General features: G+C 34.6%; 2 protein-coding genes across 4 annotated transcripts; one reads left to right on the forward strand and one right to left on the reverse strand.

Moving 5' to 3' along the window:
• On the forward strand, nt 9634–12801 carry LOC109851560 (aldose 1-epimerase). The gene is made up of 5 exons (XM_020421757.1): nt 9634–9941; nt 10049–10098; nt 10704–10827; nt 10917–11021; nt 11968–12801. Exons 1-5 carry the CDS (start codon nt 9749–9751, stop codon nt 12582–12584), a joined length of 1089 nt encoding a protein of 362 aa, XP_020277346.1. The 5' UTR covers nt 9634–9748; the 3' UTR covers nt 12585–12801.
• LOC109851561 (vacuolar protein sorting-associated protein 29) lies at nt 12920–22561 on the reverse strand. 3 transcript variants are annotated; one of them, XM_020421760.1, is made up of 4 exons: nt 22548–22561; nt 19523–19654; nt 14104–14241; nt 12920–13422 (listed from the first exon to the last, which is right to left on the reverse strand). In XM_020421760.1, the coding sequence occupies exons 2-4, from the start codon at nt 19652–19654 to the stop codon at nt 13120–13122; spliced, it is 573 nt and encodes a 190-aa protein (XP_020277349.1). In that variant the 5' UTR covers nt 22548–22561; the 3' UTR covers nt 12920–13119. The 3 variants fall into 3 exon arrangements, with proteins under 3 accessions (XP_020277349.1, XP_020277348.1, XP_020277350.1); XM_020421759.1 differs by lacking the exon at nt 22548–22561 and adding an exon at nt 19923–20058; XM_020421761.1 differs by lacking the exon at nt 22548–22561 and adding an exon at nt 19923–20046 and having other exon boundaries at nt 19523–19644.

Raw genomic sequence — 23040 nt, forward strand, 5'->3', positions numbered from 1 at the left:
TATATATATATATATATATATATATATATATATATATATGATTCTAAGGAGGCACCTTAGATCGAAATGTCTTAAAATATCTAGAAAATAAAAATTGTGATATTTGAATATTTCTAACACATATTTTTTATTGTCTTTTTGGTTGTGTTGTCATAAAACTGTTAATTTTACTATCACTTGATGCATTAGTAAATACAACCCAATATGCCTAATTTTTAGTTTACATGACATCCGAATCATATAGATTAAAATGAACGTAGTTGATCAAGTAAATTGGTTGCGTATAATCTAATTTTGAAGGTGCGTACTTAGATTCAATCTAAGGTAGCTCCTATATGTGTGTGTGTGCGCGCGCGCACTTGCTACTGTCTATTTTATATGACAACTAAACATCTTATAGAGAAACTTGATACCACATTAGATCTCATCTCTACTTTGTCACACTCAGCCACTGAAACAAGATCTCCAAATAAAAACATCATGAGAAAATACTTTCTTCATAAAAGAAATTTCTTTTTTTTTTGTAATGTTCATTTATTACTCTCGATCTGACGTCAAACACCTAGCTTAACGATCGGCGTCACAGTAACACTGGTAACGTAACATAAGGGGTTTTTTAGTTGAGTGGCTTTATAGAAAACTTTATAGGAAATGGCTGATAGTGGTAGTTTTATAAATAAAACTTTTCTGGAGATTTCTATAAGTGAGTTTGGTTCAAAAAATTACAAAAAAGTTTTTTATAAAGTATAGAAAAGTACCCATTTTATAGAAATCAATTTTCGCTCAAAATGGACGGAAATTACCCAGAAATCTAATGCATATATTAAAAAATAATTAAGTACATCAGTACCCTTCCCATATGATTTCCCATAGGCATTGTTAGTAAGCTATTTTCTATAAATTGACATCCAACCAAACAAAAGAAAAAAAACAACATATTTTCTATAAAGTTTAAAAAATTTTCATGCTTTGAACCAAACAAGGAAATAGAAAAAAAGAAATATGGTACTCTTTTGAGTTCTATAAATATTTTTAACAAATTTTATAGAAATACAAGGAAATCAAATTTTGAATACTTTTCTTTTTCCTCTTTTTTATAGAAATTAAACCAAACAGCTCCTAACAAAAAAAACTAGTGTGAAATACAAACTTCAATCTGAATTGATAATGCACACCTTTTCCGCATGAGTCGACATCAATAAATTTTATTCACGTGTGAACCGTAAGTGAAATTAATCTATAGATCTTGTATGATAGTATTTCACATTTTTCCGATGCGAAAACATTTCGCACAGCAAACAGTGCGAAAACGTTATAGACCGTTGGATGTGAAAGAACGGCTGACCCAGACTCTCCTCCCTCTCTCTCCCCAGACTCATCTCGTGACCACAAATTAGCACATTTCCCCAAACCCATACTCTTCTAATTTCAACTAAAAATCTCCTAGACTCTCCTCCCTCTCTCTCCCCAGACTTCCCGATCCTCCAATCTTGTGACTCCAAGCACCGCCGCCGACCGACGGACTCCGGATCCGACCCCTCCGCCATTAAGCCCCGCCGCCGACCGACTCCGGATCCGACCCAGACCCCAGCCCCAACAATCAACTCCGGGTTTTTATCTTCTTCTTCTATTATTCTCTCTATTCTTGTTATTTTTTTTCCATCATTTGTGATGTGGGTTGTTTGTGAAAGTGGGTTTTCCTCCATTTTGTTTGTTGTTTGTTTTTTTTCCATCATTTGTGATGTGGGTTGTTTGTGAAAGTGGGTTTTCCTCCATTTTGTTTGTTGTTTGTGAAAGTGGGTAGATTTGGGGAAACTTTTGTTTGTTGTTTGTGAAAGTGGGTAGATTTGGGGAAACTTTAGGGCTTAGATTGATTGCTGGATAATAAAATTTTAGGGCTTTTTAATTTCTTGCTTGATTTAGGTCTTTTTGATGATTATTGTAACATTTGAAATTTATTTTGTCCAATTGCCTCTCCTCTCCCTCTCGTGTGGGTCTCCTTCTCTCGCGGAGCACTTGTCACTAAACCCATCTGACGTTTGAAAGTTTAAAGGCTTGTGGTTTGAAGGCTTGTGGCTGTAAATATTTGTCATCTCCAATTTTACATTTTCTTATCAAAGTGTTAGTTCAGTCAAGAACATGAACCTATCAAGACCAGCCACAAGCCACTATTACAAGTTTAAACCTGCACAACAGCACAAGTTTATCCCTTACATAGAAGAGACATTATGGCTAGCTCTTGATCTCTCAGATATTTGTCTTATAAATACATACGCTTACAGAGCCGATTGAATAGAGAATCATGATGAGTGGTATGTTTTTTTCAGATAGTATGAATTTTATCTTGTTTGTGATATGTTTTTTGCAGATAAAAGATGAAGAACTTTTCGGAAGAGTTCAGTGGAGAAGAAGATGAGGGTTTAGTTCAAAGAAGATGTTATTGTGGGTTAATTTGCAGAATATGGACGTGCAAGCAAGGACATAATAAGGGCTTGGAATTTTATGGATGCCCATACAAGGGACCTAATTGCAAGGGTTGCAACTTCTTCGAATGGGTGGGTGATACCAAGAACATCACAAAAAGGCTGGAAAAGCTAGTAAAAAATGAGGAGGTTTTGAATAAAATGCTGAATGATATAATTTTATATTTAAATTTTATAAGTATCGTTGTACTAATATTGTTGCTCTATTTAAAAATGAGGAGGTTTTTGAATAAAGTGCTTCATCCCATTAGTGCTCTGCCTTCATCACCAAGTCAGCAACAGAACCAAGTCAGCATCGATCTTTCTTTTTTATATTCCATTAATACCCAAATACAATAAATATATCGGAAAACAATGGTATCCAAATTTCCAGATACATCAAAGTACCAATAGCAAAGTTTTCATATACAGCACGAAGAAGCATCATGAATGAGATATTACTACTACAATGCTGCTGAAAACAACCGCCACCTCGTATCTCTTGAGGCGTTTAACAGTCATAGAAGTCGTATTCAGAATTCTCCGACGATTTGGCAAACTGACCAACATTGCCTTCAGATGTGAGTCACAGTCAACCTTCAACGAAAAAAAACAAGAAAATAAATGAATAAGTAAATGTCATATCAAGGAGAATTAAAGGGAGAGTAATGACTCAAGAAACTCAATACCGAAGGATTCTGTTCCAATTCTGAAGCAGGTTTGCACCTTAGAAAGTAACCTTGGATGCTGCTAATTTACAACAATACAAATGAAAGAGGAAATCACAGAATGAGTTGAGGTACTAATAAGCAAAGTGAAGTTACCAAGTCAGCAACAGAAACAGAACCACCAGCCATATAATAATACATTATAAAATACAGAGAAAATAAGATGTGGATACATAACGACTTCAACCCCTTCTCACCAATAGTGATATGATTTGCTCTTCCAACCTTGATCAATCTTTACGCAATAGTGAGAACTTCATCTGTATTTAAAAAATTAAAAAAAAGTGCTTCATCACATTAAAAAAATCACATTATATAATACAAATGGCAATGTACAAGTTTTTCCGTATGTATTAACCATTACCTTCCTCAAATGAATCTTCTAAATCATCTGTGGCTTCATCAATATTATCTTGTTTCATTGAATCACTATAAAAAAAATTGATTATAGCAAAACATATTAAAGATCATTGCACCAACTTAAAAAATATTTAAAGAAATAATAGCGTTAGTATTACTAAAACAAATGATACACTACCTTGACAACTTTAGAGGACAATTTCTGCTATCATGATTTTGTCCTCGCTTTCCACACAATTTGCATTTCCTAGGCCGACATCTGCGGATCTCTCTCGAGGGCTTTAACCTCTTCCCTTTAGGCCTTCCTTTTGTTCTTGCTTGACTTGGTTCATGAACTATATCTTGAGAACACTCCGCATTCATATAATGTCCTTCCACATCTTGTCCAATTTCTTCATCATTGATGAATTTCAAACGTTGCACCTTATTAATAGCATCCGTCATCATTTCACGCATTAATTCATATGCATCATTAGAACATAGCCCCTCTTCGGCCATTTTATTAGCTAAGCAATTAATTTCACTAAAACGAGAAGCAAAATTAATTATGGCATTATCTCCAATAATATTACCATCTCTAAGAATAACCCTTTTTCTGACATTTCGACACCATCTTCTTAGAATATATTGCTCCGGTAACTCACTATGATTGGTAATTTTAAGATATGCCAAGATATGTCGGCATGGAATGCCATTGAATTCAAACATGAGACACGAACAACGGACTATTTTAGTTGTTTTGCAATATATAATATGTCTCAATCTTTCATCATGACCACAAAAATTTAATTGGAAAGTACTTTCTCTTTCATTTTCTTTTACTAGATCAATGTTATACATTAAGCTAGGTTGAAGCTCGTCTTGATAAATATAAAAGATTTTTTTCGTGTAGATTTGGGCCATTTGTTTTTCCATTGACCATAAAGTCTTCAATTTTGGCTTTATCTCTACTGTGCAATGATCTTCTTTAAGCTCCCCCTCTCTTTGTCTCGCCAAGACCCTCTGAAATATGGTCACGAAATCATGAAGTGAATTTTTCCTTGATATATGTTTTTTTAGCAACGCATTCATCCCTTCACTTCTTTGACTGCTAGACATTCTGGCCCAAAAGTGTTGTTTATGATAAACCGGAGCCTATTTTTCACGAATTTCATAGATATCATTTAGCCAATCATGCTTTTCCAATACATTTTTCTTAATAATTGAAACCCAATTCTCTTCAAAAGAGTTAGCATCGTCGGAGTCCCAAATATTTTCTTTGAAAGATTTCATAAATTCCGTTCTATAAGCCCATTGACCCAACTTCTTCGGAACTTTGTCCAAGATATGCCAAATGCAAAACATATGCCAGATTTTTGGAAAAACTGTTTCAATTGCCTTGCATATGCCAAGACATTGATCTGTAATCATGCCCGAAGGAGGATGACCCATTGCTTCAATCCATTTGTTAAACAACCATACAAAAGACTTCGCCTCTTCGTTTGGAATCAAGCCACATCCTAAAAAAAACACTTTGCCAATGTTGATTTATGCCTACAAACGGCAAAAATACCAAGCCATATTGATTTGTGTTATGTGTGGCATCGAAGGAGACAACATCGCCAAAGTGTTGATAATTCATTCGAGCAATGTCATCCACCCAAAAATAATGAGTTAAGCGCTTCTCTTCATCAACTTCATAAACATAATAAAATGAAGGATTCTTCTCTTGTTCCGACTTGAAATGATCCAACATCATTTGTGCATCATGACTGCGCCTCTCCTCTCTCAAATCTCTTTCATAATTTCTCACATCGGTCTCAATGCATCCAATTCTATGAAAACCTCCGCTAGAGTTTTCAAAGAAGGTCATTTGCTTGTTTGTTGGAATGTTCACCTCTCCAAACTGCTTAATTAATGTCTTCTTCGCACTTGTTACCTCACGGTTTCCCCTTAGAAAATGTGTTCTGCTTGGTGAAGTAATTGTATGATTATGTTCTTCCACGAACTTGTAGACACTCCATATGCTAATGTTTTTGTCTAATTTCAAGTGAATCAAGGCCTTATAATTAATTTGTTCTAATTGTACCACATATTTCCAACGATTTGCTCTTTAACACTCCTTCTTTTGAACAAACATAACTTTTGCAAATTAACTCTCTATCCTTCCCATAATTTGTTGTGCTATTACGGATATCAAAACCTCCGGCCTTTCCGTAATTTCTGTAGAATTTTTCAGCATCTTCTAAACTGTCGAAAGTCATTCCTATTTTTGGTTTTAAGTGCTCATCAACAATTGGCACAACTAAGTTATCTAATTGGGATATTTGTTCATCAACAACATGGGAGCAACCATCTTCAGTTCCTATTGGATCAGACATCAAGAACAATTTTTACCTACAAAAATTAACATCAACAACAAACATTAAGAACAAACCATCAAAGACTATGTGCACAAAAATAAACAAATATCTTTCATGTATAAGATATATCTTTCCTGTAAACAGTTATTATATGGGGTGTTTCCTGTAAACAATTATTATATGGTGAAGCATCTCATGCAACAGAAAAATGTTAGAGAGTAAAAGTTTGAAAGAATCTCAAAGTCTAAGCACTAGTTTAACGCCGCTAATTTAATTTATCTATCGCCGAATGAACGGTCATGGTAGGTGGAAAACCGCACATGTTTGCAGGTTGAGAATAGGTCTCTTCTGACTAAATTACCAACTTGGGGTAATTAGATAGGTCAATTTAGGACTGATATAGGCAACACTCAACCATGACTTGCATCATTCCAGATATTGTGGCTGTTATGTTTATTGATTAGCATAAAGGGTCGTAGTTTTTTAGGAGTTGTGTTGCAATGATCAACACAGGTCGCTATGGCTTAGGCTCTGTGTGGGGTTGTGCTTTGCAAGAATAATCATCAAAAAGCCAACAATAATCATCAAAAAGACCTAAATCAAGCAAGAAATTAAAAAGCCCTAAAATTTCATTATCCAGCAATCAATCTAAGTCCTAAAGTTTCCCCAAATCTACCCACTTTCACAAACAACAAACAAAATGGAGGAAAACCCACTTTCACAAACAACCCACATCACAAATGATGAAAAAAAATAACAAGAATAGAGAATAGTAGAGAAGAAAGAGAAGATATAAAAACCCGGAGTTGAATGACTGGGGGCTGGCGGTCATGGTCAGATTTCCGGGAGTCGAGTCGGCGCGGACGCTTAAATGGCGGGAAGGTCGGATCCGCACGAGTCCGTCGAGTCAAAGGCACGAGAGTGCTGAGTCACAAGAGTATTGGAGGGATCGGAAAGTCTGAGGGAGAGAGATGGAGGAGAGATCTGGGAGATTTAATTGAATGGAGAAGGAGGCTATGGTTTGAGGAAATGTGTAATTATGTAGTATACAGAGACACGAGAATGAGTCTAGGGAAGAGAGAGGAGGAGTAGCATGGGCAGCCGTTCCCTTCACATCCTGACAACGGTCATATAAACTTTTTTATCGCAACCTGTTTTAGCCTGGTGAGAAAAATATTTTCGCATCCCCGAAAGATATATTAATATATGATAATATATATATATATATATATATATATATAATAATATATATATATTATCAGATTAATGGGTATCCTTGTCATAGAGAGTAGATGTTCTCTCCTTGTCGTCTATGTTGACACAATCCCCACCATCCTCATACAGTAGAACAAATCTCCACAACTACACTCTTTTACTACTTTATGAGGATGGTTGGGGATTGTGCCACATTAGGGTCAAGGAGAAATCCCCTCTAATGACAAGATACCCATAGGGCTGATTGCGTTGTATGTTTTCCAGTAAAAGGATGTAAACGGGTAAAAAAGGGTCCCAGTGTCAGTTTCATCACTTTCAATTTTTGTTTGTGTTGTGAAAATAGTGTAAATGATTTCATATGCTGATGTGGTTGTAAAGTCGATTCATGAAAAAAGACATGATTTTTAGGAGAAAGTAACTTGAAGTTTAGGAAAAACATAATAAAATAATTCCAACCAATATGAATCATATTGAGTAGGCGACACTTTTTACAGCTTTCCAAACAACAATTAAAGTCATTTTTTGAAACCAAACAAGTGTTATGATGACCAATGGAATCATAAACAAACAAAGAAAAGTATAAAAGTAAAATGATGAGATGGACAACACTTTACCAATTGTGTCATTAAATACACAACTTTACCAACAACAACAAACATGCCTTATCTCTTCTCTCTCTCTCTCTCTCTCTCTCTCTCCTCTCTCTCTCTCTATATATATATATATATATATATATATATAATATATATATATATATATTATATATATATATATATTATATATTATATATAGAAGAGAGCAGAGCGAGAGGAGGAGAAGATAGAGAGAGAGAGAGCAAATTGTAGTCAACTTAAAGATGGATACAAAAGTTATCCACCAACTTTTTGGCACTCGTTTAACCTAAGAGATCCTGTGCATTGATATTGAAAAGGTTTTTATGATTAATTAAATAAGTAGCTAGGAAGTTTTTGTTGAACTAATCAACCTAAGTTGATAGGATTTTACTATATATATATATATATATATATATATATATATATATATATATATATATATATTCCTCTATAATATTGGGAGGAACTAAAAATCACTATTCATTCTACAGTAAATACTACAGTAATTTACTATAGTATTAGCACTGCATCATTTTCAAAGAAATATTACTGTAGAAGGGGAAATTGTAGCATTATTAAAAATTTTACTATAGCGTTCATAAATATATTACTAAAAATTTTACTATAGCGTTTAAAAATATATTACTATAGTCAGAGGTGAGATATTGTAGCATTTTTAAAAATTTTAATGTAGTTTTTTTAAAAAATACTGTAGCAATTAAAAAAATGGGATTACTGTAGCGATGAAAAAAGGGAAGTTCGTGCTTCGCACGGGGCCGCACACTAGTGTTGTGTGTTGTAGAGAGAGGAAAGTAGGGGGCCGACGCGCGCAATTGTTTTCTGTCACATTATGTGATCACCAAGAACTATTCTAATCATGTAATCCCCGATAGCTAAGATTAACATGCAAGACTCCCTTGCAGGAGACTTTATATTCGGTGTACCTATAACTATTCGCTTTCCTGACGGCGGGTCTTTTTGCCAAAATTCTTATGGTTTGGGAAGAGATAATTCTGCATTTCTAATGATGAAGAGATCACGTTCATAATTATTGTAGTCTCTTTTTTTAATGCTATAGAAGCTTTTGATCACAGAATCGTCCTCTATTATTAGCCTAGATTGTTAATCTTCCCGTCCTTAGCTCTTGAAAATCGGAGCGGCTTCGTCTCGGACAATATAGTGATCTAAAATCCCCCGGAATGTATTGATTGGGTCGGCGCCCATAGGTGGCGCGTTGAATACCACTATAGAGCTCTCTTTATCTTAGATCTGGTTGGTTGTTGCAACGTGATTCGTCAGAGCATCATCGTGAGTAGTATGTGAGTAATGCTTTTCTTAAGTTTATGTGTGTGAAAGTGCTTCTTTATAGAATTGCCAATATGTGATACGAGACGCTCTGAGTATCCCATTGGAAATATGTGGTCGGTGCAATGCAAGACTTGTACCACCTTTAATAAGTGGTTCCTATCCATCGTGGTGTTTAAATGTGAAATTGAGAGGAGGAGATCACATATAGTAACTATACTTTATTATCCACTCATCTTGTATTATAGTGATTTGTGTGCAATCATATAGCCATCCGGGATATACTTTAAACGAGTTCTGTCTTATATCTATCACGGATTTACCCTAAGTGTATTTTTCATTCACATGGTGTAGTATTCAAAAATTAGTGGATGAACTTATTCCTATCCATATTATTTGTTTGTCATATGAGTATCGTTATTATATATAACTAGTCAAATTATATTGAAAGTTAAAGAACATCGATCCATAATTTATAATTTTTCATTGATTTTTCCTCATTTTCAGGATCACGATTTTTCATTAGTATATATATATATATATATATATATATTATATACCTATAGTTCCAAATCAATTATCACATCTGTTATTATTCTCCTCCATTCTCACAAAAATTTCGCAACAACCCGAATTCTCCAAATCATTTCCTCTCCCCCCATCCTTTCTATAAATATCTCCTTCTCCACTCAGTTTTCTTCAGCCTCTCCCTATTCTTTGCCATGGACAAAACCTCAGTCATTTTCCTCTTCTCTCTCCTTCTACTGTCTTTCCTCGGAAGCTCCATTGCTTCTCCAGGGAGACTCCAAGAGAAGAAGACAGCAGAGGCTTATGAGATCAAGAAGGGGAAGTTCTCTGTCAAGGTCTCAAATTGGGGTGCTACCATCCTCTCTGTTGTCCTCCCTGACTCACACGGTGATATTTTGATTCATGGGTTGTGTTCAGAATTAAAAAATAAAAAAAGAAGCTGAAATATTTATTAGCTTTATTCGTAGAGTGATAGAGTTTGATCTTCTATGCAGGGAAGCTGAGTGATATTGTTCTTGGGTATGAAGGATTGGGCCCATATGTTGTAAGTTTAATCTGTCATCAGAACTCATCTCTTTGAGAAACTCAGATTGGTTCGGTCTCTGTGTTTGGTTGGATGACATATAGTTGAATTCTTTTGGGAATTTTCGTGATTGTAGTTTTACTGATTTTGATTACAATATGAGGCCGCAAGAGTTTGGTTCCTTCTAACAGGCTAGAATATTGACCTGCTGAGCTGTTGTCTTTTGTCTCAAATATAATGTATGCTAAGGAGACAAGTTTTTCATACTCAATTCATACAAGCAACCCTCTCTCTAGAAGCTGATCAAGATTAAACTATTGCATATGAGCGGTGATGACCTCTGATTCCTTTTTGGGAATCTTATCTAATTGGGAATGATAAACAATTATCCTCACATTTCAATATTATTTAATTGTTGGCTATAAGACAACTCTTAGTCTGCAGTCTAACTGGATTCTTCTGGCTTGAAAATACTAATTTTCAAGTCAAACTCACTTTTTTTTCTTCATCTCTGAAAGGGAATATTCTTTTAACAGCTGGGAAGTACACATTTATTTATTTGTCTTTCTTTTTTAATTTTTCTTAATTTGCACATTAGCCGCAAAATTCCATAATTTTCTTCTCAGAATGATACTACATACTTTGGAGCATTGGTTGGCCGAGTTGCTAATAGAATTGCAGGAGCACGCTTCATCCTAAATGGAACTTCATACAGATTATATGCCAATGATGGGAAGAATTGTCTTCATGGTATGGTTCTAAATTTGGGGGAAAAAATTGAAAATACAAGTGAAATGCGGTGTATTCTGTTAGTAATTACCTCTGTGTTTTTAATTTAGGTGGCCATAGAGGATTCAGTCATAACTTATGGACTGTAATTGAGCAAGCTGGTGGTGATTCTCCACACATCAAATTGCATTACCACAGCTTTGATGGGGAGCAAGGTACAACTCTATTTTCCTTCAGTGTTTAGATTGTCATCACCGGGATGCATGTTTACTGACATCTTGCATTGTGTAGTAGATGGTGAAATTCATCGTATAACTTGTATTTTCTTAACCATACCAGAGATTTTCCATAAAACTCTGTATCAGGGTTGTAAAAACTTGTATTCCTATGTAATTTTTCCTAGCGGATTTTTTAGGCACGCCCAAACATTTAAATGAATTTAATTGGCTCAAGTAAACAACTGGATTGATCTCGTTTGCGTATCAATAGGATCAGCTATAGATTGTTACTGTCTAATTCACAGTTTGTTTTCTATGTACTAGTAATAGTTGTGTTATTCAGGATTGTAAATTATGGTCTGAAGAACAAAGAAATCATGTAAAAACTACTAATTACTTGTATTTGTTCTCGTTCACTTTCTGAGGCTCATTCAAATAGTTCTATGAATTTAACTTGCACAGACTGTTGGATATCGATATCACTGGACAGGATTAAATCCTCAAATAAGCCAGTTTCTAATTTAAATATCGATTTCCACTTAATTTTGCTGTCTACATTTCTTCTCTTGGATCATGTATTAATAGAGTGTAAATTTGCAACAGATTTTATCTACTAACTGTTACCCTACATGCCAAAAAGCTGTATAGATTGATGCAGAGATTCCTAAAACTAAACCAACAACTTGGTCCCTTATAAATCAAAGCATGTCAACCAGCAAAATCTGACGAGTAGACCCCCTGTACTATAGCCCGGTCGTGGATGGACCTCCTGTAGTTCTATTGGTGCGGCCCTTGAAGCTAAGAGAGCATGGGGTCTGTCCGCAACAATAGAACTGCATGGGGTCTGTCCCCAATTGAGTGATAGTACAGGGGATCTATCCGCAATTAACTGATTTTGATTTGTACACACATCTTCCTTGATGACTCATTGGCCCCTGTGCAGGTTTCCCTGGTGCCCTCGATGTGTATGTAACCTACAAGATCACATCAGACTACGAGCTGAGCGTGTCCATGGAAGCGAAGCCCCTCAACAAAGCCACACCGGTTAACCTCGCTCAGCACAGCTACTGGAATCTTGGTGGCGACGGCAGCGGCACAATCCTGCGCCACACCGTCCAGATCTTCGCCTCCAAGATCACCCCAGTCAACGACGAGCTCATCCCAACGGGCGAGTTCACCTCGGTTACGGGAACTCCCTACGACTTCCTGGAGCCCAAGCAGGTGGGCGGTCGGATTAAGCAAGTGAGGGGGGGCTACGATATCAATTACGTGTTGGATTCTCCGGTTCAGATGGGACTGAGGGAAGTCGCGGTGGTCAGGTGTGAAGAGTCGGGGAGGACGATGCAGCTGTGGGCGGACAAGCCCGGGGTACAGTTTTATACTGGGAATTTCTTGAAGGGCGTTGAGGGGAAGAACGGGCATGTTTATCCCCAGCACGCAGGATTGTGTTTGGAGACTCAAGGGTTTCCTAATTCTGTCAACCAGCCTAATTTCCCTTCACAGATTGTTAAGCCTGGGGAGGTCTACAGCCATCAAATGCTTTATAAGTTCTCATTCTGATAAGAGGAGTTGAGCGGGAGGGGGCGGAGGATTTTGAACCGTGTGCTTTTCTATGGAAATTTGAACTGTCCGTATATTGGAGTGTTGTTGCTATGGCTGGCCTCTATAAAGGCGGTTCAGTTGACATAATCTCTAATTTGAATTTGTTAAATATGCAATGGGTGATAACATTAAAGGGTTTGTCGGTTCACTATTAAGGGAAGTAATTGTTTGTGAAGATTCACAATAACATAATGCTTAAATGGAGATCTCAGAACTAAGAGAGCAAGTGATTACTGCAAACCTTAAGATATTATGCCTATAAGCTAGAAAATAAAGCATAAAAGACAAATTAGTAGACAGCACCGCAAAGTTAACAGCGCTACATGTATATTTGACGATCGAATCCCCTAGCATAAATGCACACATCATGAGGAAACGTTTCTATTTTCGGTGAAACAAACAACCAAAAAAACTCTCTGTTTCCAAGATACAAATGCACTTCACCAATCAGACGCTCGAGTCAAAACGAAATTAAGATGCGCTCAAAGAAAATTTAGTGAGCGGATTGTGCAGCAGTCGACTTCTTGAAATCAATCTTGTCAACCTTAACTTCTCCGTCAATGAGCTCGTAGACATATACAACCACACGGAGACCGTCAATGTCCATGAGGACAAAGCTAGGATTCACATCGTAGGTGATGCTGCTGAAGGCACCGGTTGCTGAGCCAGGGTTGATGACGACGCCTCCCTCGTGCTTGTAGGCCTTGAACTGGTGTGTGTGCCCCGTCACAAGAATGTCGACGTCCAATTGCCTCTGGAGCATGGCTAACGAATCCAGGTCACCCCATGGAACAACCTATGTGAGTATACATATCATTGACGTGAGAAATACATCTAAACTAGTCTTTAAAACAATCAACTGCCATGGTCGAGATATATGCTATAAAGAGATTAGCATATGATTAGGTTGAAGAAATTTCACAAAAGCCACCTCAACTTCTGAGGATATTGCACAAAATACCCATCAACTCCATACATCATTGTGAACCCCCCTGCACTTCTCTCAGTTAAGTACAGCAAGTCTAAAACCATGACAGGTGTCAGTTGCTTCAAATCGTAACAAGCTCATATGTGATAATTTTTGGACAATTTTACCAATCATATGTGATAATTTTTGGACAATTTTACCAATCATATGTGATAATTTTTGGACAATTTTACCAATCCTTACTAACTATAACTTTTGTATTGCCATTTTCAGGAAAAGATAGTAAAAAATAAAAAGGATCCTTCAGACTTCTTCCTCTATGCATTAACACGGGTTATGAGAATTTACAGTTTTTAAGTTTAAGGCCCTTATTTATTTGTAGTAAACTTGCTAGGAGGATTTATTTGGATAAAAGAGAATGACATTGGAAATGACGACCATATAGGATAATAAAGAGATTGAAATTCCACTGTAACTACTATGGACAATACGACAAGTGTTGTAGCATGAAGTCCATATAAGGATAGTTACAGATTGTGGAGAACAAACCTGGTGACCATGGCATAGTCCAAGCTTGAATTGACCAATTGTAAGAGTCTTGGTCTCCGGATAACGAGCATCCTCATCATATTCACCACGAGTAATGTGCAAGTCGGGACAAAGGCTCTTCAAGTAATCATGGATCTCCTGCATACAGGAATTAGCTTTGCATAAATTGAAACTAACAAATACTTTGGACAGAAACAACACTACTTACAGCGACAGAAAGTCCTACTTTTACAATGTTAAAAACAATTAGGCCATCATATTAACTCTCCAAGGAAATAATTAGAGTAGATGTCCAAGTATTACCTAACACATTTGGAAAAAGAAAAGGCACCTGTATAGACTATAACGAATAATAAAGTGATGACCATCAAAAGTTTGTGATGGGAATAGTAACAAAGCTCAGAGAACTTAAACCTTTGCCTCGGTTCACCAACAATTAGAAATTTAAGTACAAGACATATAAACTAGTGAAGAATTTCGTAGCAAATATTCCAGTTCAGTTTAAGAAAACTGTAGTAAATAACACAATTCTCGTACTTAAATATGGTTGGATAGCTAGGTATCGATATCAGTTTCTCCTTTTATTAGGATCGGACATGTCACAAGTATTAGGAATACCGGGTAGTCAACATGTCCTATTTCTCATTTTTAATAATAAATTAAAACAATCAGAAAAAAAGTAAATAGTAGTACAAAATATTAGGATAGTAAAGTAGCCTATTCAGTCTCATATTGAAAGTTCATGTAAACTCTATTCTATATGAATTTCGACTGTCTACAGGATCAATTCACTTTTCCAACATAACATGGTAATAGAGCACACTATTTTTTCACAATCAAAACCATATACCCTGACTCACTGTTTCGCTGTTTTCTCTCTACTCTTTCCTTCTCAATTAAAGACTTTTTACATCCTTATCATCTAACCCGCACAAATCCGTGAATTATTCATGAAGGGAATAATAATAAAGCAAAAATATGCTGGGAATATATACAAAAGTATGATAACAGCTAACAACTATGGCAGTCTGTAGTGAGGTGGCTAAATGGAAAAATCAAAGCCCAGAGAAGTTCAACCTTTGCCTCAGTTCATTAACAATAAGAAAATTTGAGTAAAATACAACATGTAAACTAGTGAAGAATTTTGTAGCAAACTTCAGTTCAATCCAAGAAGGCAATAGGAAATAGCACAATTGTCATACTCAAATCTAGTTGCGTAGCCAGGTATAGATATCCGATTCGCCTTTATATTTTATTAGGATCGGACAGGTTGTATAGCATTAGGAATACTGGACTATGATTATTGGACAGTCAACAGGAGCTACTTCAAATTTTTAAAAATAAACTGTAACTGTCAGAAAAATTGTAAATAGTGGTACAGAATATTAGAATAGTAAATTAAAGTAGTTTTTGCTACTTGATCTACAAATTTGATCAGGTAGACCAAAGAATTAATAATAATTGATGTGACCAAGATCCTAATGTGATCAGACCAGCTCCCTATACCTACTACTCTATTACCAATCTATTTCTGATCTCATTCCTTCATGAATCCTCCTTCAGCAATTCCTGTGATCTGTCTGGCTGAGGCCAAATATAATTATGATCCTACATGACTAAAATAACTGTGGTGAAGCTAAATGGAAGGACTTTTTGTTGCTGAGCCAAATATGATTATGATCCTACAAGACTTAAAATAGCTATGGTAAAGCTAAATGGAAGGACTTTTGATGATAAAGCTTCAATGTATTGGGAATGACATAACTAACTGGTGACTACCTGGTCGTGGAATAGAATGGAACCTTCCCTTTCCCTTCATGTTTCATGACATGGCAAAGGAGGTCTAAGAAAAGGTTCACGATACTTATGCAACTTGAGTATAAAACTTGGATCTTCAATGTTTATGAGGATATTTCAGTATCAAACAAGAAGATAACCGCTGGAGGATGAGTACTATAGTCACTTTAAAATTATGATTGATGAACTTAATAGTATTATCCTCTTAAAAACAATACTGAAACTTCGGAGAAACAGCAAGAGAACTTGTATGATTGCAGATTCTTGTGCACATAGCGCTTTTCTTTGAAGACAATGTAATATCAGCCAATTACTTTTGATCAACGCTCTAAAATATCAATTACTGGGGAAATATTGTATGGCCAAAATTCATATCAGATTACGGATATCGGGAAAATATCAGAGTGCCATATCAAATTGTGTGCATATATAATATAATTCCTAAAATGTGATCTAACCATAATAAAATCTAAGCATATAAAAATGTAAATAATATATGTTTAGGATCACCAACCAATTGTATAAACACACTTAAGGAAAAGAGCCTACTAGAATTTTTCTAAAAAACTTCATGGGGTTAGAATTTTTGGTCAAACAATCAAAATAATTTTGCAGAACTATACTGTTTTGTGACAAGCTATATAAAAGGACATATCAGCGGATCTACTATCCATGTTGGGACATATCACCCAAAAATTACCAAAAAGCGATATATTGAAACCATATTGCTCTGCAGCGAGCCATATAAACGAATATACCGGCGATATATCACCTACATCGAGGATATTTAAAACAACGCTTTTGATAAGTCCCTAGTCTATACAAAATGCTTTTAGTCTTTGTTAATTATCATTGCAGAATATCTTCCAAATGAAGGAAGTTCAAGAAGTGTTATGTTTGAGAAATTATTAAGTGTCTTGCCTCGTCAGTGTAGTACTATAGATTCAATGAGGTAGAAAGAGGGAGAAGGCAACTAGATTGAACCCTGTCAGGGGGTTAAAATATTGCATGATTATCAGTGTATATCTGCTTGTAATCATCGGCTTCAAAGGAGCGACGTGCTACATCAGTGAAGAAAGGTTTTCATTTTGAGATCTTGCTTCAAAATTCATGGCCATGACCAAGGGGTTGAAGATGATATTTCTAAACCAGGCCAAATTTTCTTTCCAAGTTCCCTTGCCCATATCTCCAGGAGGTCGTCAAGCTACTACAAGTAATCTAGGAATATTACTAGTTTGACTTGATCTCTTACTCTGGTTTCCCCTAACAATGTTGATGAGGAGGAACAAGGGATGAGGTTTCTTGGTTGCCCCTGCCTTTCTCCTGATAGGGTCTGCAGCTAAAAATTATTGGTATGACAGGTGTATATTTGAAACAAAGAGGAAGACCAGATGGCGTCTTCTTGTGGCAGACAGAAGGATTCTTTTTGGCCATTACAACCACATAGGAAGATCATTTCTTTAGGCTTCATTTAGTAATGTTTATTCATGAACCGTTGACAAATTTATCTAGGACAAGGTGGAAAATTTTGAGCTAACATGATCATCTCAATTCAGCCTATATTGTTTAGAGAAGTTGACATGGTTGAAATTCATGAATATTTCCATATTTTTTGGGAGTCACCTTATGCTCAAACATAATATGCTTATTTCAATTTCTGTTCTAATCTTCGGAATTACTTGAAGATGTTGATGAACATCGGTGACTTGATAAGCGTAGAGTGATCCACTTTTTCTTTTGGTTGTTGTTATAGTTGTTATTCATTATTGTGTGTACAGAGAACTTCTAAACCAAACTACACCACTTCATCACTGAGGTAGGTCTCATGTGGTAAATGCTTATATAAAAGATATGTTAAGAAATGAGTTAGGGTCTCAGAAGGATTGTGTTTAAATAAAGTCCCCGTGGCATGGTGTAACTAGGAGATGCAAAAGTTCCAACTGAAGAATGTAGCTTTTGGGGATGAGGTTGAGTAATTTGAGCCTTTAATTGGAATCATCTATCTAGAAATTCAAGCTTAAGTGTATAAAAAGAAATGATTGTGCCAATCTCCACCAGCCTAACACTTCTATTTGTTTACGAAAATGACAGATGGAGAGAGCATCGTGGAGATGCAAAAAAGCCTGACTATGTTACAGTGCTAATAAAACCTCCAAATCCTTAAAACAAAGCCAAGATTCACTAAACAAGTCCATATTTTGTTCTAAGATAAACTGTAATTTCTGATTATTCGATTCTCACAAGTTTCATATGAAATAACCCTAAAAAGAAAAGGCTCAAGCTAATGTATATTCATGGCCATCATATTTATCCTCTTTGAAATGATCAACAATAAGACATGAAAAGTCACTTGATGCAACATTTTTGGTAAATACAAAAGGGGAAAAAACATAAGTATATCCTCTCCTAACATTTCTGACAATCTAATAAAGTGGTTGGAAAGACGTAGGTGCAAAGCATGTAGAATGGATTGTTTGTATTACAATCCCCTATAATTAAATTCTAGACTAATGCTTTGGGATGTCAGAAAAGAACGTTGGACATACTAAACATACCAAGGAGTTAGGTCTATTGANCAGGAATCACAATTACATAGTCGGCTGAAGGATATAAGAATAAATCTCCAACCAAGTTGGATAGTTTAAAAGTCAAATAGCTAAACCCAATAGGCTGGCTAGATATAAATCTAGGTGACCAATGTAGCATTGCCCAAGACAGTTGGCAGAGATAGATCACAGTTACTTATAAAATGCAGAAAGGATACAGATCACAGTGGCACACAAGGTTGCAGTTACATAGTGCTAGTGGAGCTTACAGACATTTATTCATATACCTTACATGCATTTTCTTTTTTCTTTGGGGGTCAACAGGGGAGTCCCGCAGTCAATACAATTAACTAAGTGACCAGTCCTAAAAAAAGTATGATAAATTCTATTCTTTTTAAAAGAACTATGAATAAGCCAATTTTTTATGTCTTGTATGTTGATAAATTCTATGAAAATAAGCCAATTTCTTACGATAAATTCTATTCCTTTTAAAAGAACTATGAAAATAAATCGATTGAATTGATAAGTTACAAGTCATTTTCTGTTGTGGAAGATAATTTAAACTATAATATAAATAAAAATAGATAAGCACATAGTACAAAAGAATGGACAACATTGAATGTAGTAAACACTTACACAATCTAAGAGACATTGAAAAATGATTTTTTTTAATGAGTGAGATAGTAGTTGCATTCTATTTAGAAGAGGAGAAAGTAGATTATTGCAAATTAAAAAATCACCAAATTAAGGTTAGGCACACAATTTTGCACAGAGAATAATTGATAGGAGTTAAGAACTACAATGGGGTCTCATAAGCTGAGGTTGGGCCTGTATCCTGCCCCAAGTGTATATGGATCCAACCTTTAGAACTACTACATTCATGGATTAACTAAGGAGTACAGAATGTAGCATTAGTATGTACATCCTATATCACATCTAAATTAAAAATTAAATTTCTCCAAAACGAGAAAAATAAAATGAACTAAGCAACAAAGCATACTGCATAGCTTCTGGGGAACAAACAACAATGAAATTTTCAAGATAAGTAAAGCAAAACTTCAAATTTAGCTGAATACCTTAATGCATAAATTTCCAGTACATATTATCTGTTGAATCTTGCCAGGAACGAGCATCGACTTAAACTTTGCAGGGAGATCAGCTGCCCTGTGAGGGATGTGAAGATCACCTAATGCTAGAACTAACACCATCTTCACAAATCAATTATATAAAAATTAAGCTTCAATAATCATCATCAACACCAGCAAATTAATGAAAATACAACCAACTATTAATTCAATAACATTAGATACTAAAACCCAACAGAAAATAAAGCAAACCCCTTTATGCAGGCATCAATTGAAATTGAAAAAGTTAATTGAAGAGGCACATTAACGAAAACCCATTTCGAGATTAGTCTCAGATAACTAGATTGTAAAAAAACTCGCCAATTTTAGAAATTTGGGTGTAAATTTTTACCTGAACAAAAGAAAGCCCAAACTTCTGAAAAAGCAAAGATTGACAAAAAAATTTATGGCGATTTGACGATGAGGATCAAACTTCGAAGAAACTTTTCCTTTCCGATCCCCGAAATGAGATCAACAACAATACTAATTTTGTTTGCGTAACTTTCTGCATAAAACTCCTTATAAAGCTTAATATTGCAGATTATGCTGTTTCCTTTCGGGATTTTTGTAAATATATTCTTCAAATCTTTTATATTCCGGTATTCGCTGCTGCTTTTCTGTTTACTTAACTTTTTTTTTTAATGACAAGGGAAACTTGGTCACCCCAGCTCAGTTTAACTCCTTCGGAGCCCCGCCAGCGGCCCTGGTTCGATTCTCCTTGTTCCCTTCACATCTACAAGGAGCTACCCTTAATACCAGGGGCTCATCCTCACGGGCAGAGCGCGGGCGAGCAGCGTGGGGACCACTGGGACGCGAACTGGTGAGCATACAACGGGCTGAGCTAGATTTGGTGATCAATAAACCCCCGGGTTTTCGTCCCCACCCTTAAACCAAGGGAAACCAGGTGAATGTGGTTACGAGGATTCGAACTCCTGACCAACAACGGGCAATAGCCTGGAGAGATACACTCGCCCATGGAGAGCTGCTGACCATGAGTCCCACTCGTGGGTGGTTGTTTACTTAACTTTTAGTATTATCATTTCTACTTTATTTTCACTCTTCTATGTTTGAAATGAGATGAGAGGTTTTATTTTATAATTAGATTATTTGCACTTAAATACGTTAAAGTTTACTCTACTTTTAACTTTGATACCCTTTTTGTTTTTATCCAAAAAATACCCCAAAACTTACCAAATTCTTAACTTTGATACACCAAAGTTTTCTTTTACCCAAAAGGCACATCAAAGTTCCACAAAATTTATCTTTGATATCCCAAATTTTAACAAAAGTTTTAACTTAATTTTTCCCAGCTTTGTCAAATTTAACGAAAATTTTAAGTTTAAGTATCAAAGTTTAATTTTAATAATCTTTCGAAGTATTTTTTATTTTTATTTTTTGCAAAAAAAGAACTTTGTGGTATCAAAACTAAAACTATGGTAGGCTTTAGGATTTTTAAGTGCAAATAACCAAAAACAATTAAACATATCAGGAGATTTATATAAAAAGTGTTTCTGCTTATAAAAGGAAATTGTTATGTAATAGCATTTGATTGTCTTTATACAATCTCAATTTTGATAATTCCCAACTATGCTCATTATCTATAATTAATTTTCAATTAATTATCCATAACCTCTTAATAACTATGTTCTGTCAATTCATCATTCAACAACTGATGGTTTCATTATTATTAAACTATAATTACATAAGATATTTTATTAATTTACTATTTATACAATTTTATTAAAAATGATAATTGTTTATAGCAAATTGCAACCTATTTCATAGTTTTTTAGAATTATAAGTAGTTATTTATTATTACAAAATAAGAATTAAACTGTAATTTAATGATTATACTAGTAAATAAATTATTTTATGATAGTAAAATAAAATAATTTAAATTATTAAATAAATTATCTAATAATAGTATAAATGTCATTTGTCAATAGTATAACTATTAATTGTCTAAAATACTATGATAAAATAATTTATAAGATGCTTTATAAAATATTTTATAAGATAACTTTAGATAAATAATTTATTAGGTTATTTAATAATTATGTATAATATAATTAAATAGTTAAAATAATATTATAATAAAATAATATACTATTATATTGTATATTTTATCTATACTATTACTTACTAAATATTATAATAAAATATTATAAATTAAATAGTATGAATAGTATAATTATTTTAAGAGTATTACTTAAATTATGAGATAAACTATTATTGAATAATAGTAAGATAAAAAATTTAAATAACTTTCAAATAAATTATTTAATGGTACTATAATTATCAATAGTTGGATAAGTAATAGTTTTTAAATACAATATAACCAAAAATTTATGAATGATAATTTATTAAATAATTTTACTATTATATTATTTTTCAATTATTTTTGTTATAGTAAATAATAGAATATTAACATTAATAAAATAACATACTACTAACTACTATTTAATATCATTTAATAAATAATATGATAAAATAGTATAAATTTTTGATAGTATAAAGGGGAAAATGTGTCAATGCCCCAAAATAAATAATCTGAGGTGCCCCAGCCCCACCAATTATTTCCGTTACTTTTTAGCCCCAACCGAGTGTAAAAAATGTGACTCGGCCCCAAAAGCCCACATTTATACATATATTGTGTGTATTTTGACAAACCTACCGAAAAATGCCTTCTTCTCTCTCCCAGGAAACCGGCTCATTGACTCCTCAATCCGGTGATCTCTCCCATCACAGTTAAGACGGAATGGCGGCGAAAAACGGGGGAAAAAGCGCGGGTTCCCTCCATTATAGGTCCACTTCATCATCATGGGTTATATATTGTCTAGTTTTATCTCTCACTCTCTCATTTATGAAATTAGGGTTTTTTATCTTTAACTTTCAACAATCCTTTATTCGTTTTAAATCTCCTCAATTACTCCTCATAACTGTCATCATAACTTTATTTTATAATCAGAATTTTTACCTGAACAAAAGAAAGCCCAAGCTTCTGAAAAGGTAAAGATTGATAAAAAAATTATGGCGATTTGACGATGAGGATCAAACTTTAAAGAAACTTTTCCTTTCTGATCCCCGAAGTGAGATCAATAACAATGCTGATTTTGTTTGCGTAACTTTCTGCATAAAACTCCTTATAAAGCTTAATATTGCAGATTAAGTTGTTTCCTTTCGGGATTTTTGTAAATATATTCTTCAAATCTTTTGTATTCCGGTATTCGCTACTGCTTTTCTGTTTTCCTAACTTTTGGTATTATCATTTCTACTTTTTTTTCACTCTTCTATGTTTGAAATGAGATGAGAGTTTTATTTTACAATTTTAGATTATTTGCACTTAAATACACTAAAGTTTACTCTACTTTTAACTTTGATACCCTTTTTATTTTTATCCAAATAAATACCCCAAAATTTATCAAATTCTTAACTTTGATACACCAAAGTTTTCTTTTACCCAAAAAGCA

This window comes from Asparagus officinalis, chromosome 8 (assembly GCF_001876935.1).
Source record: "Asparagus officinalis chromosome 8, Aspof.V1, whole genome shotgun sequence".
Lineage (NCBI taxonomy): Eukaryota > Viridiplantae > Streptophyta > Magnoliopsida > Asparagales > Asparagaceae > Asparagus > Asparagus officinalis.

What these genes read in the sequence shown, in the direction of transcription:
- LOC109851561 (XM_020421760.1), bottom strand. Translation starts at nt 19,654, where the DNA reads ATGGTGTTAGTTCTAGCATTAGGTGATCTTCACATCCCTCACAGGGCA. An exon ending in CTGGAAATTTATGCATTAAG is followed by an intron (nt 14,242 to 19,522) that starts GTATTCAGCTAA and finishes TCCTGTATGCAG; the next exon opens with GAGATCCATGATTACTTGAA. An exon ending in GACTATGCCATGGTCACCAG is followed by an intron (nt 13,423 to 14,103) that starts GTTTGTTCTCCA and finishes ATACTCACATAG; the next exon opens with GTTGTTCCATGGGGTGACCT.
- LOC109851560 (XM_020421757.1), top strand. Translation starts at nt 9,749, where the DNA reads ATGGACAAAACCTCAGTCATTTTCCTCTTCTCTCTCCTTCTACTGTCT. An exon ending in TGTCCTCCCTGACTCACACG is followed by an intron (nt 9,942 to 10,048) that starts GTGATATTTTGA and finishes TCTTCTATGCAG; the next exon opens with GGAAGCTGAGTGATATTGTT. An exon ending in TGGGAAGAATTGTCTTCATG is followed by an intron (nt 10,828 to 10,916) that starts GTATGGTTCTAA and finishes TTTTTAATTTAG; the next exon opens with GTGGCCATAGAGGATTCAGT.